Here is a 15,219-nt window from a genome sequence, read left to right on the forward strand (position 1 = left end):
CAATGAGTGATCTGCAACCTATTGTCGTCTACTATTGTAATAAGTATGGACAAGGCCTTCATTTAAACATGCAACGCATGCTTTCTTCTAAGAGTTAATGGTAGCGAAGTAGGTCAGTGATCAAGTCAGCATTCTTGTGTATGCATGGTAAAAATTCAGTGACTTTAATATGAAATAATGAGTACTTGTCCTTCAGTCTGGAACAGCCCGCTATGTATTGGGAATTTGGGTTAACTAAAGAGTAAATGGCTCCAGAAATGGCACTCAAGTGGCTTATTCACCTAGAGTTGCCCCAGCTACCTAACAATAAAAGAAATATTAATTCAGCTTTATTGCAAATTAAAAGGGAAGTGGAAAAATATGAGTGCTAAGGCTGAAACTGGGGGTTAGCATAAACAGACTTTTTAGTGCCCTATGGTGTACTTGATATAGGTGATGTGTGTTTTGCTAGTTCATGGGAAGTGAGACTGGCTCAAAATTACTGTCTGATCATGGACATACCTTATATTATCTGGTCATCCAGCCAATCTAAATAACATAAAGGCTGAACTTTAATTTTTAATTAAATGTTAAATATTTTCCAAAGCATGATGCAGAAATTTGCCCTGTATTTCCTAAATCTCTCTAGAGAATGGACTGTTCCAAGTGATTAAAAATTTTGGAGGACGCTTCAATTTGAGTCATCAGATCATGCTGGTGGAAGGCAGGGGAAGCAAGAATCGTTGACAAACACAACAAAGAGCTTGGCAGAACCAGGAACATGGGTTTCCTTCCACAATGTCCTGTGTGCAAAAAAATCCATGCTAAGCAGTTGCTCCTTAAATATCCTGTATGGACTCTGAACGTGTAATCAAATTGGATTAAGAGATCAGAATCTGTCCATTTAGATGGTTCCAGTAGAAGGTTGACTAGGTCCAGATTTTATTCAGTTTAGAATATGATGTACCTGATGTAGCTGACACTTCACCAAATATGACATAAACCAATACCCTTTCATTGTATTTGTAAGCTTAAATATAATGAAACAGCAGAAAACTAATAATAGTTATTTTATACAATTTTAGGAAGGAAAAGAGAGACAGGACTCCATCCAACTCTAACAGCTAAGTTAGAAAGCCTGGAGAGAAGACTCTTCTGTTTATGTTGAAGGGCTGTTTCAAAGGTGTTTCATAACAAAAACACAACTTGCATCCTCTGGAACAGTATTTTTTTTGTTCTCACTCTTTGGTTTACTCAAGGATACTGCACTATTAATAAGAATACGTATGAGCTTGATGCCTAAAAGTACACTCACTATCTCCTTGAGACTGGAGTGCTATTCACAAGGTTGCAGAATACTTATGTTGAAAGCATTAACAAGTCATGAAAGGAATGCAAATCTTGTACAAGCAATGTATTTTCTTTAGCATTTTTCCATCAGATTTGATGTGGAAACCCGACATGTGTTTGTTGGTGACCATTCTGGGCAAGTGACCATACTCAAACTAGAGCAAGAGTCCTGCAGCCTTGTTACAACATTTAAGGGACACACAGGTAAGGCCTTAGGAGAACTTTCCATCTTGTTCTTCATCTGTGCTCAGCGTCATGGTGTTTTGTCTCTCCTGTGAAATGGTAGGATGGGTTATGTCAGTTCAAGACATGGAAGGGAGATGGACTTTAAACTGTCACTAGACCTCAAGGAAGTTTATTCTTTATTGATAAAAATGAGAGTGATCAGACTGAGAACAGAGGGAGAATAGAAGTTGTGATAACTCTAGGGGGAAAAGGATGGTCCTTAAGGAAAGACCCATATTGGTAGATTCTTTTGTCGCAGTGGCATAAGCACATCTTGGAGGCACTAACTGCATGCTTTGCTGCTGGAACTTGTGCCCTATCACACCTTAAAAGCCTGGGATGTGAGCTTGTCATCTAACAGAGGAGATGGTGGTTATTACTCAGCGCATTCTTTCCATATTCCTCCTGTCTCATTGGATGCTAATAGCCCAGTCATGAGGTAGCGCAAGATACTGTGAAGATGCCTGTGATATTCCACGCTTTATTCTCTCTAGTAATAAAATCTATCTCCTGGGAATGATGGAGATTAAAAGCTGTTTAGTCACACTGTGACCATCCTACCATGCTTTACTGCTCAGTGGATTCATCCATGTGAGTGGCAGCAGAGCGTTATTGCCCGCAAAATAGCAGGATGGAGCTTCAGTAGGTTTTCTAGGCTGTTAGTTTTCAGCTGGTAAGCACTGTGGCTGCATGGCCTTTGCTAGAGACCTGCATTTTAGCCATTATCTCTCCATATTTTTTTAATCTTTATATATATATGTAAATATATGGCCTTAAGTTGCATTAGGGGAGGTTTAGATTGGATATAAGGAAAAAATTCTTACTGAAAGACTGGTGAAGCATTGAAACGGGCTGCCCAGGCAAGTTGTGGAGTCTTCATCCCAGGAAGGTGTTAGAAAAAGAGTGTAGACGTGGCACTGCAGGATATGGTTTAGTAGGCATGGTGATGTTGGGCGATGGTTGGACTCCAATCTTAGAGGTCTTTTCCAACCTTTATGATTCTATGATTTAGCTACATTCCTGTCTTCTACCTTCCGTAATGACTGTTGTGTGCATCTCCTGTTTCAGGTGGTGTCACTGCTCTCTGTTGGGACCCAATACAGCGAGTTTTATTCTCAGGCAGTTCTGATCATTCCATTATAATGTGGGATATTGGAGGAAGAAAAGGAACAGCCATCGAGTTGCAAGGACATAAGTACGTTCAAAGCCCTCCCCTCCTGCTTTTATGGGAGAAAAGCTAAAGGCAGAAGCCACATCTGGATACAAACAGCCCAAGGGTTGCAGTCTTCACATGCCTCAAGCTTGTATGTGTGACTCCCTGTGGTCCATATACAATTGGAATAAGTTCCTTACAGTAAGTTTTTCAGCGTTGGGCCCACAGGCTGCTTTGAGAGTCTGCAAAGGGTGGAAGGAGAGCAAAATATCTGTGGTCCTGAATGTGTCATGCCAGAGCTTGCTTCTTTGTTTGCAAGAGGAGACTTCTCAAATGAAAACTGCTGCAGGGAAATTTTTAAGTGTCAAGGTCTTTCCTTCCCCTAGAGGGAGCATCAGGCTCGAACAATTAGTCTTTTTCCTCCTTGCTAGCTTTTTCCCTGACATTTTACCTACAGCCTGAATTACAAGTAATGTTCTTTACCCATAGAGGCCTTCACCATCTCCTCAGTGCAAAGAGGCTTCATCTTCGCCTGTACAGATCTCACATTTCTGTAGCATGGTAGATGTCTTGGAGAAGAGTAAGCCTAAGCCAGATGTTAACTAGTGATCAGAACGGCTCTACTTGTCATGACTACCTAGCCTTTTAACACTCCCTGTGCAACAAGTTTGTTTCAGTGTACTGGGAGCACATACCTGTGGGACTGCATGCTTGGCTCAGGTCTGGAGGAGTAAAATCCCATGGTGGTTTTGGTCTAATGATTTCTTGCATATTCATATATTTCTTTTGACTGATGCTGCACTCTGCCAAGTGATTTGGATGCCACTGGGATTTCAGAGCACTGCAGAGCTCTTGCTGAAGTTCCCAGATCACCCTCATTACACTACCCAGTGGTGCTTGCTAATGCACTGCTGCTAGATTTATTGCTGCTCCTAACATGAAGTTAGCCACTGCATCTTAATTTGTGACGTAGCTGTTGGCTGGCACTGTACAGTGTAGAGACCTGGTCCTAAGGGATTTAAAAAACATTTCATCTGATGATGACACTGATGTCAGCAGGCAGGAGCCATGAAGGCAGGCTGTGTTGTACCACACTGTCCCATAAAGGCATTTGTATTTGGAGGAGCAGCCACCATATGCAGAAGCAAATGCATTACCATTCAAGTCCTTTGCATAGGCAAGACCAGTGGTGGTAGCAATGAAAACCAAGCGTTGTGTGTTATTTCCAGTTGCTGTATGCTCAGCCTGTTGGCAACCTGTTTTTTTCCATAACAGTGTTATATATTCTTTGTTTCCCAGGCTGTAAATAGCTTGAGATGAGGCCTGGTTTTCTTTCTTCTACAAAGGAATGAGCACAGCTTTTGGAGTTTAAACTGAATTATTTCTCCCATGTTGCTTTTTCCTTAAAAGAAGCAGCAAAAGCACTTAAGTCTTCCACCTTGCTTTGGGAAGGCTTAGGAACAATTTAGTGATTCCTGTATTATTCTTTAGCCTCTTCATGCTTGATGGTGCTAAAAGAAAATCTTCAGTAAGTTCCTTAGTGCTTCCTTTTTAGATGTTGCAGAGATTTACAAAACCGAAGTTTTTACTGGCTTTCTGACAGAAAAGTACCTTACCAGGGCTGCGTTTATGCATTCAGTTGTGCCTTTGGAGAGACCTGGAGCTGAAGCTCTGTTCAGGCTTCCCAGTGCAGCTGGGACCTCCCATCTTGGGAGCAGCAAAAGCAGCTTTCAGAACAGGTCTTTGCTTTTGTGGATGATGCCCAGATGAGCACTCTGGTGCTGGTCCCAGCTAGGCAGCAAAGGCTGATTTGCATCCAATGGATGTGTGGTGATAAAGGGAGGGAAACATAGGCAAATGAGTGGTTTATGCTGCTTTGTTGTATATTCTACCCTTACTTGTGTAGTAGCCATAGAGGGTTGTTTAGTAACTGTCTTGTTTCTTTTCCAGTGATAAAGTTCAGTCTCTCTCCTATGCTCATCACACTCGGCAGCTCATCTCCTGCGGTGCAGATGGGGGAATCGTCGTCTGGAACATGGATGTTGAGAGGCAGGAGGTAGATACTCAGTTCTCGTCAATTTGATCTGAAACAGTCTTGGGAGGAAGGGGGAATGTCCAACTTTCAACCTGAATAAGATCATTCCAGGCTTTAAAATGTTTTTGGGCATACTCAAGTTGTTATACAGCAATTATGCTGTGTCTTCAATAATATGGTACAGGGGAAATTGTGTGGCAGAAAATGCATATTAAGTAGGCTGTTAAATGACTCTTACTCTTTATGTTAATGCTCTGAAACACATCCTCTAAGGAGAGTCTTGTGAGATGCTCTGCTTTGTTTTTCAGGACATTATGAGAAATATTCTTAGTTCAGAGGTAAATTAATGGATTGATGATTATTATGAGTTTTTAAGAAAACAAAACAATAAAGGTCTGTGTCACCTCTGGAAACCTCCAACCAGGTTTTTTTTTTCTTAAAAACAGGGTTTCAGTCTAAACTACTACTCTATCTTGCCTCCTTTTGGTGTAACCACATAGAAGCAGTTATAAACGATGGCTTTGCCAATCAAGACAGTAAGATTTCACCCATGTGTTCCTAATTGGTTTTGTACTGTGTGACGAACAAATGTATGTGCGTGCAAAAATGGGTCTTTGGTGATGTGGGAGCAGCCCCTGCTCTGCAGTTTCTGAGCCCTGACTCAGAGAGAGGGAGCAAAAGCTGTGCTGAATGAGTCAGGCGGCAGCCCCTGTTGGCAGCGTGGCAAATCCCAGTAACATGAGTCACAGCAAACCTCTGTCGTGTTCTTGCAGAGGGGACACAGGGACCCTGAGTCCCTGCAGTGGGTAGGTCTGAGCAAGGCTTTCGAGAGCATGGATTTTCAACAGCTTTGCTGGTTCTTAAGGGTTTTGGCCTTCCAGGTCATGTATGTCTCCCTGGAGCAAGGAGGAAAGAAAAGTGGAAAATTGACTTTAAAAGAACTACTGGAATAGGCCTATGCAGGAACTGAGCTCCCTTTTTAATGTGAGTTAGCATTCCAGTTGGCTCTCTGTAATTGCTAATCAAATGGCCAATTATGTCATCAGTTCCAAAACTGAAACGAAAGCTGAGCAGCTTCCTCCTTCCCAACAGATGTTTCCTTTTTGCTGCAACTCGAACATCCAGAAATGAAAACCTTTATTTATTTGCTACCTTTGAAAGGCTACAGTAAGGGTTAAGACTGTCTTCTTACAAAGCAGTCTGGTTTAAAAAATGGAGGAGAAATATAATTAGCTAAATGAGAGCATAGCAGCAGGTGCTAATGGGTGTGCTGCTTTCTGTGACTATGCCTATGTGGGTTTATTCATGTTATCAGTAGTGCAGTAGGGTGTTCATGGTGCTAAAACACCCCTGCAACGTGAACCGTAGAGATTTTAATACCAAACATTGCTTTGGGGTCCTAGAGCATTTTCTTTGGGATTTTGGCTTTAGTAGTTCTCCATGTTTTCTCAATGTGATGTGTGCTCAGCACTCACTTTAATGCTATCAGATTTTCCCACATCTTTTGGATTGCATTAGAGTGATTGAAGCCATTTTAGCCCTTGATTCTTTGTTCAAATCTCTGTTTTTAAAAAGCTGAAAGAATAGAACATCTGAAAGATGCTAGAAGCTATTTTATTTGACTACAAAGCAGTTGTCACAAGCAAAATGTTGTCTTCATCTGTAGTGTTCAGATGCCTAAGAGATGAAAACATACACACAAATGTAAATCTGTAGGCATTAAACAGAAAGACTGTAGAAAAGACAAGGATTTGTCCCAGCAGAATGAACTGCCTGCAGAGTAACTGGCAGAAGAAGCTGAAGCAGACAGTTGCTTTATTGCTGAGGGTCAAAGCTGTCCTGGGAGCTGAGAGTCTCCATCAGCATTACCTTATCTTTGCCTGACTTTTCTGTTGTGTTTCTTGCAGCATGTGAGAAGCTGGTGGCTCTGTTGAGCCAACAGCACTTTCTTACAAAGTATTAAGCTTTTTTTTAGCATTTATTTAATCTCACAGGGTTGGTGGAGCTGGTGGGAGTATGTTACGTTGATGCCAAAGCAGGGCTGACCAGGTCTGGATGGGTCTGCCCTGCTTGGTGGGGGGACAGGACAAGACCTGCTTGCCAGCACTGGCTTTGGGATGAGCTCTTGTCCTGGTGAGGCAGAGAAAGGTACAGAAGTCATCTCCTAGGAAGGAGTGTCACTCTTTCTAGGCCAAGTTAGGAGACACAGACTGACTAACAGCTGGAGAGGGGTCAAAAACCAAGGCAATTCCTGAGTCTAACATCCCAGCAGGTATTTCCTTAACACTGTGGGGAGATGCACCGCATGTCTCCCAGCAGCTCAATGCAACACAAATGCCGGGGGACCCAAATTTAGGGGAGGAGATTGATTGCCTCCTCCATGTGCCCCTCTGCCACTTCAGGCATTTCCTGAGCTCTTTCAGTATCTGGCAAGGCTTGCTTCTCTGCAAGGTGTCTGGTTCATGCATCTCTGCACAGCAAAACCTAGCTGCAGGAGAAAGAAGTGCCTTTAATAATTTTTCTTTCTTTAAATCTTCTTTCCTGCTTCATCCATAGTGTGAGCATCAACCTATGCACCGTGTAAGGAAATAGACAACCTTCCTTCCATTGTCTTTGTGTAAAAGCAGAGGAAAGAGCTGGCTTGGGTTTTAGGCTCGTTCAGGTGAATCTCGTATTTCTCACCACTATATGTGATTTTTAGCACAGATACCTCAGACAGCCTGAACGCCTCTTACAGTATTAAAGAAAGAAGGAAATTGTAAAAGAAAGCACCTCACATCAACATTTCAGATACTCGGATGGAGGGAAGGGGAAAGTAGCTTGGCTATTAGAAATTCTGTTTGTCCCCAGTTCTGCACAGAGGCAATGGCAGATGGTAAATTTTGTCCAGACAGGACAGAATATTTTTGTATATGCTAAATTCCATACTTGGAGAGGTGGGACAGGCTTGTTTGTTCCTGGGTTATTTTTATCGTCTTATAATTGAACTCCACTTCATGACTCAGGTGGGAAGTGTTCCTCCTATGCCCTTCAAGGCTCAGGGCTGAGCCAAAAATGACACCCCAGAAAACAATAAAAATGATATCTTGTGAAAATGGAGATTTTTAATTAAGTTTAGTTGGCCACACTACTGCACCCCAATACATCTTTCTTATCCTGTCTCTAGGCTTTTCTCTAGGAAGCTTTTCTGTTTATTGCTCACTCCCACTCTGTGTTTGTGTGTATGTATTGCAGACCCCTGAGTGGCTGGATAGTGACTCCTGTCAAAAATGTGACCAGCCTTTCTTCTGGAACTTCAAGCAAATGTGGGACAGTAAGAAAATAGGCCTCAGGCAGGTTTGTATGAGCCCTTTGGTGTGCTAATATGGTGCAGTTAGGCTTTTCCCTCATAATAGATGATGATAACCCTTTTCCCCTAAAAACCTGAGAATTTGGACTTTGTTCTTCCACTGAGTGCCTGTTAAGTGGGACGCTGGGCTCCCCTCTGATGCTATGATTTTGTGATTGGGAGGAACACGTATTTTTTTCCTTTCCCTCAGCCAGTCCCAATAGCAAACGCGTGCAATGGGTCTTGGGCTGAGTAAATTGTTTTTCATTCTACTATAGCTTTTAGCCATGTGGGATTTTGCTTATTGTTAGTTGAATGTGTTGCAGAAAGAAATTTGCAGCTGATTTTTGGAGATTGTGCTGGAACCAAAGCTGTTTTCAATGAGGCTGGGTAAACATCTGTAACCGCTCAGGCTGTGTTGGAAAGGGCTTGTTTGTCAGCTTGGAACATGCTGCTGTGTTTTACTGCCCAGCGGGAGAGGGTTGAGGATTGGAGACTTTTGGGAAAGGGATGTTCTCGTGGAGCTTGGATAAGGTGTCTGGGGCACGGCTGGGCTGCATGTTCTTTTTATGTAATACTCATCCTCACAGAGCCCGGCTGTCCTGTGGCTGACAGCCTTGCTGTCCTACACAGCTAGTGCATATGAAAATGAGAGTAGCATCAAAATGCAGAAACACTAGTGCTGCTGGAGCTGAAAATGGCCAAAGGAGTGAACCGAAGTGATTAAATGGTAGATGTTTATACTTGGAGGCTGGGGTGGGACTCCAGAATGCTGCTGTGCTGATGTAGCCCTGTCCTACCTTGACCTGGAGATGTCTTAATGTGTTATGTGCTGCTGAGTGGTGATGTCATCCCCTACAGCCCCTAAGTGAGATTCCCAGGGACAGAGTGTAATTGCAGCTTTCAGCCCTGTGGCAGATGCCCAGCTGGCTGTGACACATCTTCTGGGTGTGTAGCAGGACTCTTTGTCCTGCCCTCCCATCTCTAGCTGTGCTAATGAAAAGAGGACAGCTTGGACTTCCTTCTGCCTTCTGCCCTGTAAGTGGGTCACACTCAATGTAGAAACTTGACCCACAGCTACAACCATAGATGCCAAGTGATAAGACAGCAGTGATTTACTGGGTGATGTACAGTGTCACCCTGGAGCTTGGGTGAGAGGTAGAGTCCATCTAGCCCACGTAGTGCTTTATCTGCCACTTCCCAGTGTCCATGCTAGTGATAGGCTGCTGCTTGCCCCAGGTAGTGGAGGAGGTGAAAAAAAGTAAGATTCCCTTCTCCCCAGCCCATTTATTCCTTGCCCATTTAAGCTCACTTAAGTTCTTGCCTGTTTTCCTTCATCTTCCTGGGAGAGTCACTTTCCTGTTTGTTGCAGCATTGGCTGGGTCTTATGGGAGTGAGATGATAGAGCCAGTGGGACCCAAGCGGTGGTCTGGGTTTGTGGCTGAAGATGTCTTTCCATATGTTGTCTCCTACAGCATCACTGCCGAAAGTGTGGGAAAGCTGTGTGCGGCAAATGCAGCTCCAAGCGCTCCTCCATTCCACTGATGGGGTTTGAGTTCGAAGTAAGGGTCTGCGATAGCTGTCACGAGTCTATAACAGATGAAGAGTAAGTGTGGACACCAAACCGCCTTGCACTGGAGTGGGGCAAAACTCCTGCATCTGGGAGGGCCAGAGCAGGTGCTGTGGGAGAAGACAGCCCAGTGGGGTGCTCTTTCAGCAAGATAAGCCTCTGTGATGGCTACCAAACTAGAAGGATTTGAGAGCCCTCTATTTCCACTCTGTTTGTGCTGGAATGATCTCAAAATGGAGTTTACAGAGAGGTTGCTGAATTAACAACTTGCAGTAACATCCAAATACTTATTTCCTCAATAGAGAACATTTTGGGGAAAATCCTACAGTCACAGCCTTTGCTGATTTTTATTTCTTTCTGCAGGCGGGCACCCACAGCTACTTTCCATGACAGCAAGCACAACATTGTTCATGTACACTTTGATGCCACCAGGGGATGGCTGTTGACCTCGGGGACAGACAAAGTTATTAAGGTAGGAGTAAGGGGATTCCCTAGCTCCTGTATTTTATTTCCCCTTCCTCTCCCGTGTGGTTGCAGATATGTCCTACCTGCTTTCTTCCACCCAGAGACCTTTCACTGATGGACTTCTGCCCAATAAGGACCAAGAAGGTCTTGGTCTATGAAGTTACTGACTGAGGGGGCTGGGATGAGTGTTTGCTGTAGCTTTTCCTCTGGGAAGACAAACTGTATTGTGACATGGCCAATCTCAGTTTGTGTGCCTAGGGAAAGAAACAGCTAAAATATTGAAAAAGTTTATAGCAAAGCTTGAATAATTTAAAAGAAAAACCCTCACAATGCATTATGACTGCTACTAATCATTCAAGTTAGTAATATAATGTGGAGTTTTTAGTTTCTTTCAAGGCCAGCTATGAACCTGACTCATGAGGGCAAAGCATAGTGATGTATACAGTGTCATTTGGTCAGCCTCCACCAGTCTGACATGAGTGCTGGAAAATTAAATTAATCTCTTCAGACTTGCTGCATCCACCTCTAACCCTGTAGCCTCTCTTAAGTGGGGAGGAAAAAAAAAAAGATGACAATTATTTAGAGATACCATCATATAGTGTTTTCTATTATTTTTTACCATTATTCACTATGTTGTTATGTTTTATTGTATTAACAGTTGTGGGATATGACACCAGTAGTGTCTTGATGGTACATCAGTGGAACTTGAAAGGTGATATTTGTGGAAGAAGCAGATTTCCTAACCCTAATCATACTGCAGAAGACAGATAACGCTGGGCACGTATGACAGATGAGAAAGGAACTAATGCGTTTACAATGATTTTACATCCTCTGCTTGATCAATTGAACATTTGCACGAAGACTCTTTCCACTTATTCTCAAAATACACAAGAAGATATTTTTTTAACTAATGGTTTGTATGATCTGACTTCAGTTGTCTTGGGTTTGTTTGGAAAATCCGTGAGCAGTGCAATTTTTAGTTTTTATAATTTGTTATGTCAAGATACTTGCTGCTTTGTACAGAAGGTTCTTAGGTTGTGTCTTACCATGTGAGTTTTCAGTATCAACATACTGTATAAGGCAATCGGCTCTCCCTGCAGCGAGTACCTATTGATTTGGGATGTTTCTGCTGACCACGCTCTCTTCAGTGAAGGAACTCCAGGTGCAGTGTTGCATGTTCTTTGGGTGCACCACCAAGGAACCAATGGACTATTGTAATTCCTAAAAGGGCTCTACCATCTACTTGTCCTAGCGGACATCATCCAGAGAGTGTTTTATTGGTTTGTAGTAACTGAAATCCAACTTCCTGCCTCTTTCCTTGCTGCACAAGTTGCAAGAACAGTAGGCCAGGTTGCTTAGCAACTGATTTCTACAAAAACTGAAATAGTTTTCCAGCTCAGAGCAGCCTTACAAGGAGCACGCAGACCTGTATGAGTTTGGTGAGGCTGACAGGTTGATTCAAATTAAATTATTTGCCACAGGAACTTGAGGGTGTGTGTGCATGGAGGGGGGCAGATCTAAAACTGGCCGAGGTCTGAAAAGTCTGGTTTACCTCTACCTCTACCTTGCGCAGCAACATTTCATCATTTATACCTGTCTATTGTTGAAGGTGAATTTTATTTTCCTGTTACCCATACGGTTAGTCATATTTATTTTTTAAAATGCTGATGGTTTTTATTAATTTCCTCTATAGACCAGAAACTGATATTGCTGAATGATGCTCATTGTCCTGTCATCATATTTTATGGTTTCTTTTAAAAATAAAAAGTGTTTAAAACTTGCATTGACCTAAATTACCTTTTTAGAAGAATGTTGTCAAGTTGAATAAACAAAAAAAAAGAAGCCCTTTTTTCCAACTGGATCTTCTCTGAAGAGTCAACTCTCTGTTTCTTTAAACCATTTCACTTTTTAGCACCTTATTGCTGATGCTCTTCAAAGAAACTGGTGTGGAGAATAGAACTGCAGACCAAACCTAGGGCTTTCCTGTATCTCCTATTTAAGTGAGCCTCATGATCTGTGGCTGCTGTGACACAGTATGTCGGTGGTGCTCAGCCTTGCCCCATTTCGGTCTTCGCTTTTCCCCCGGTCTTCACTTTTCCCCCGTAGAGCGAGGAGGCCGATGTTTACCACTGCAGAGCACATTGCTGCCTAGAGAAGCCTTGTTTTCCCCTGAGTGATAACATCAAAAGAAAAGAATGCCTGTCCTTTGTTTGCCTCGCAGTAACTAACTTTTGAGGGAACAAAAAGGTTAACACAATCTGTGGCATTAAATCTAGGCTGGTTAACTGCCACAGTAAAGGGGGAGTGGACTTCGGTGTGTGTGTCACTGGACTGCCACGTATTTTCAGGTCTCTTTAAATGTCCCCTGAATTGTACTTAAGCATTTTGCAGTCGTGTTCTCTGAAATGATGCCACCTTGACTTTCCTGGCCATACAGCCTGTTGTTGGTTTCCCTCTAGGCAGCATATTTTAAAGTGTATTTGCAAACATAATTCGCACAGTGCTAAAAAGATTCTTTTTCCATCTTGAATGTTTGTTGTTTTCTAAGTCCTCTCACCTTCTCTCCTGGAAGGTAGGTGCTTTTATCCTCTTTGAAGGGCCTCTCATTACACCTTGTGCATGTTTTCTGATTACTAAAGTGTTGTTGACTGATGAGACTATTCAAGATGAGCAAGTCGCCTATCAGTGTTTTATTTCCAGCTGGGGATGATGTGTGGAACTTTGCTGAACTCTGCTGTTCCACGTTACCTTGGATTCAGGACCTTTTGGCCAAAGACTCTACTTCCTTTGCTGTGCAGACTGTGTCTCTTGGTGACAGAAACACCAAAGCAAACTTAAGACACTGTTTCTGAGGAGACATAGTGGTTGCATCAAGCTTGGGACTCCAGCGTGAATTGTGCTTATGCAGTTGGAGAGGTGGAGTCAGCAAGCTGAGGATCTGCCCCTGGGTCAAACCTAGTCCTATTGAAGATGTAATGTTCAAACAAAGGTGAGGAGTCACCTCCAAAGGAGACTAAATTTGGGAGTGAGGTGTGTTTGGATGGCTCTGCAGTAAAGTCTTGGCCACCCCTCTTCTCTCCCAAGCAGCTGTGGGTTTAGTATTGCTTATGGGTTGATCCTGGGTATACAAATGCATTTTGCAAAATTTCCTGACTAAACTACCTGCAGCACCCACCCACACCCTTAAATGAAGCAAAGTCCCCTTTTCCCCAGAGCTACTGAAAAGTGCAGCAACAGGCTTTCAGTTGTATCTCCTGCTGTGCCACGAGGTGTACAAACAGAGCTGGCCTTCCTCTGCGCTTCAGAAACACTGATCTTCATTTCTCTCTTAGCTGTTGTTTCCTTGGGTTTAAAATGAACAGTATCTGTAGCACTTAGGCGAGTGCTGGGGCAGAGGCGCTGCTCGTACATGGTGCCTGAGGAGCTGACTTGAGCCAGTTGTGTTCCAGGTGACTGAATGAAGATCAGCCTGAGCCCCAAACTCCATATAGTTAAAAATACTTAAGTAAAGGGAAAAGTCTGTGGGGAACTGCTTGCAACAATAGCACTGATGGTCTCTACAGGAAACCAACATCACAGTTAAGACACAATTGAAACAGTGTAGTGCGTAGGCTTGAAGTCAACCAGCATAACAGAAAATAATCCCAAATGGTGACATTAGTGGGTTCAGCTGTTTGTTAGCATTCTTGTTTACAGCTGCTCTCTGCGGTGAAGCCCAAGTAACCTCCGCACCTCATCGTTTTGAACGCGATGCTCTCACCTGAATGTCAGCATGTTTACTCTTAGCAGCTCAGAAATGTTACCATTTACTATTACTGCTCTTTGCTGGAGAGGGTGGCATGAATATCTCCAGTACTGGAAAAAGGAGGGATGCGTTCCATCTGCAGAGGGTTGGTTGCTGATAAGAAGGTGATGGCTGGATGCACAAAAAGGTTTGTGCATGATCCAAAAAGAGGTTGTGGTGGTGGGGAACATTTGCTTTATGCCTGCTGAAGGAATATACAACTTTTTTTTTTTCTAGCTGTGTCCAATTCTGGGTTCCCCAGTACAAAGAGATATGAAGCTGCTGGAAAAGTCCAGCAGAGGTCCACTAAGATGATGAAGGTTCATCCCTCCTATGAGGAAAGGTTGAGAGAGCTGGGACTGTTCAGCATAGAGAAGAGAAGGCTCAGGGGATCTCATCAACGTGTATAAATACCTGAGAGGAGCATGCAAAGAGGACAGAGCCAGGCTCTTTTCAGTGGGCACAAACTGGATCATGGGAGGTTCCCTCTGAACATCACAAAACAGTTTCTCACGGTACGGGTGACTGAGCACTGGCACAGGTTGCCCAGAGAGGTTGTGGATTTTCCCTCCTTGGAGACATTCATGTTCCTGGGCAACTGACCTAACTGTCCCAGCTCAAGCAGGAGGGTCGGACCAGGTGACCTACAGGTGTCACTTCCTATCTCAATCATTCTGTACTTCAAAGTCCACCTAATGTCTACTGAATGGGTTAGAAAATGAAAATGAGTTCTCTTTTTTTTTTTTTTTTAATAATCTAAAATAACAAGGCTACTACAAATTAGCAAACATTACGTATGTCTGTCCTTGCTGTTCCCAATAGGATTGGGTAAGAACAACCACAAATCTGTTCTGTTGCAGATAGGAAATGGATCTACTGTGTGTGGTTTTACAGGGCATGTCCTTTCCAGGAGACCACATGGAGCAGTGGGATGTTTTCAATTAGGTTTTAGAAGCTTTGTTTCTATATGTGACAACATTATGCAACAATAACAACAAACTTGGTCCTTTTTTCGGGGTGGATTAATGCGTGAAGTCCCTTTAGCACTCACCTCTTGTGTAATACTGCAGAAGAAACAGATTTTTCTCCTCCAAATTTCATACGAAAATTGACAGGAAGTCTTTGCTCTTCAGAAGAAAAAAAGTGATTCCCTAGTTTGACAAAAACCTGAAGGTCTGGAATTTAAGTTTGAGATTAACTCCCTGTGGTCACATGTGATTTTTAATTGCATTTTCTCAGTTTGGGGGGTTTTCCCTTGTGACCAGTCTTCAGCCACCTCTGAAATTTTGTTTGCTGCAGGACAACTTTGGGCTGCTAAGAACAGAAAGAG

General features: G+C 43.0%; 1 protein-coding gene across 1 annotated transcript in view; it reads left to right on the forward strand.

Moving 5' to 3' along the window:
• The window catches only part of WDFY2 (WD repeat and FYVE domain containing 2), a 69,903-nt gene extending 58,017 nt beyond the window's left edge, over positions 1-11,886 (forward strand). Inside the window, exons 6-12 of the mRNA XM_069881750.1 lie at positions 1,421-1,533; positions 2,623-2,749; positions 4,658-4,763; positions 7,977-8,078; positions 9,546-9,676; positions 10,004-10,112; positions 10,764-11,886. Of these exons, the coding sequence (XP_069737851.1) occupies positions 1,421-1,533; positions 2,623-2,749; positions 4,658-4,763; positions 7,977-8,078; positions 9,546-9,676; positions 10,004-10,112; positions 10,764-10,793 (718 nt within the window). The 3' untranslated portion in view covers positions 10,794-11,886. The remainder of the gene's footprint in view (positions 1-1,420; positions 1,534-2,622; positions 2,750-4,657; positions 4,764-7,976; positions 8,079-9,545; positions 9,677-10,003; positions 10,113-10,763) is intronic.
• The last annotated feature ends 3,333 nt before the right edge of the window (positions 11,887-15,219 follow it).

The sequence above is a fragment of the Phaenicophaeus curvirostris genome, chromosome 1 (genome assembly GCF_032191515.1).
Source record: "Phaenicophaeus curvirostris isolate KB17595 chromosome 1, BPBGC_Pcur_1.0, whole genome shotgun sequence".
Classification (NCBI taxonomy): Eukaryota; Metazoa; Chordata; class Aves; order Cuculiformes; family Cuculidae; genus Phaenicophaeus; species Phaenicophaeus curvirostris.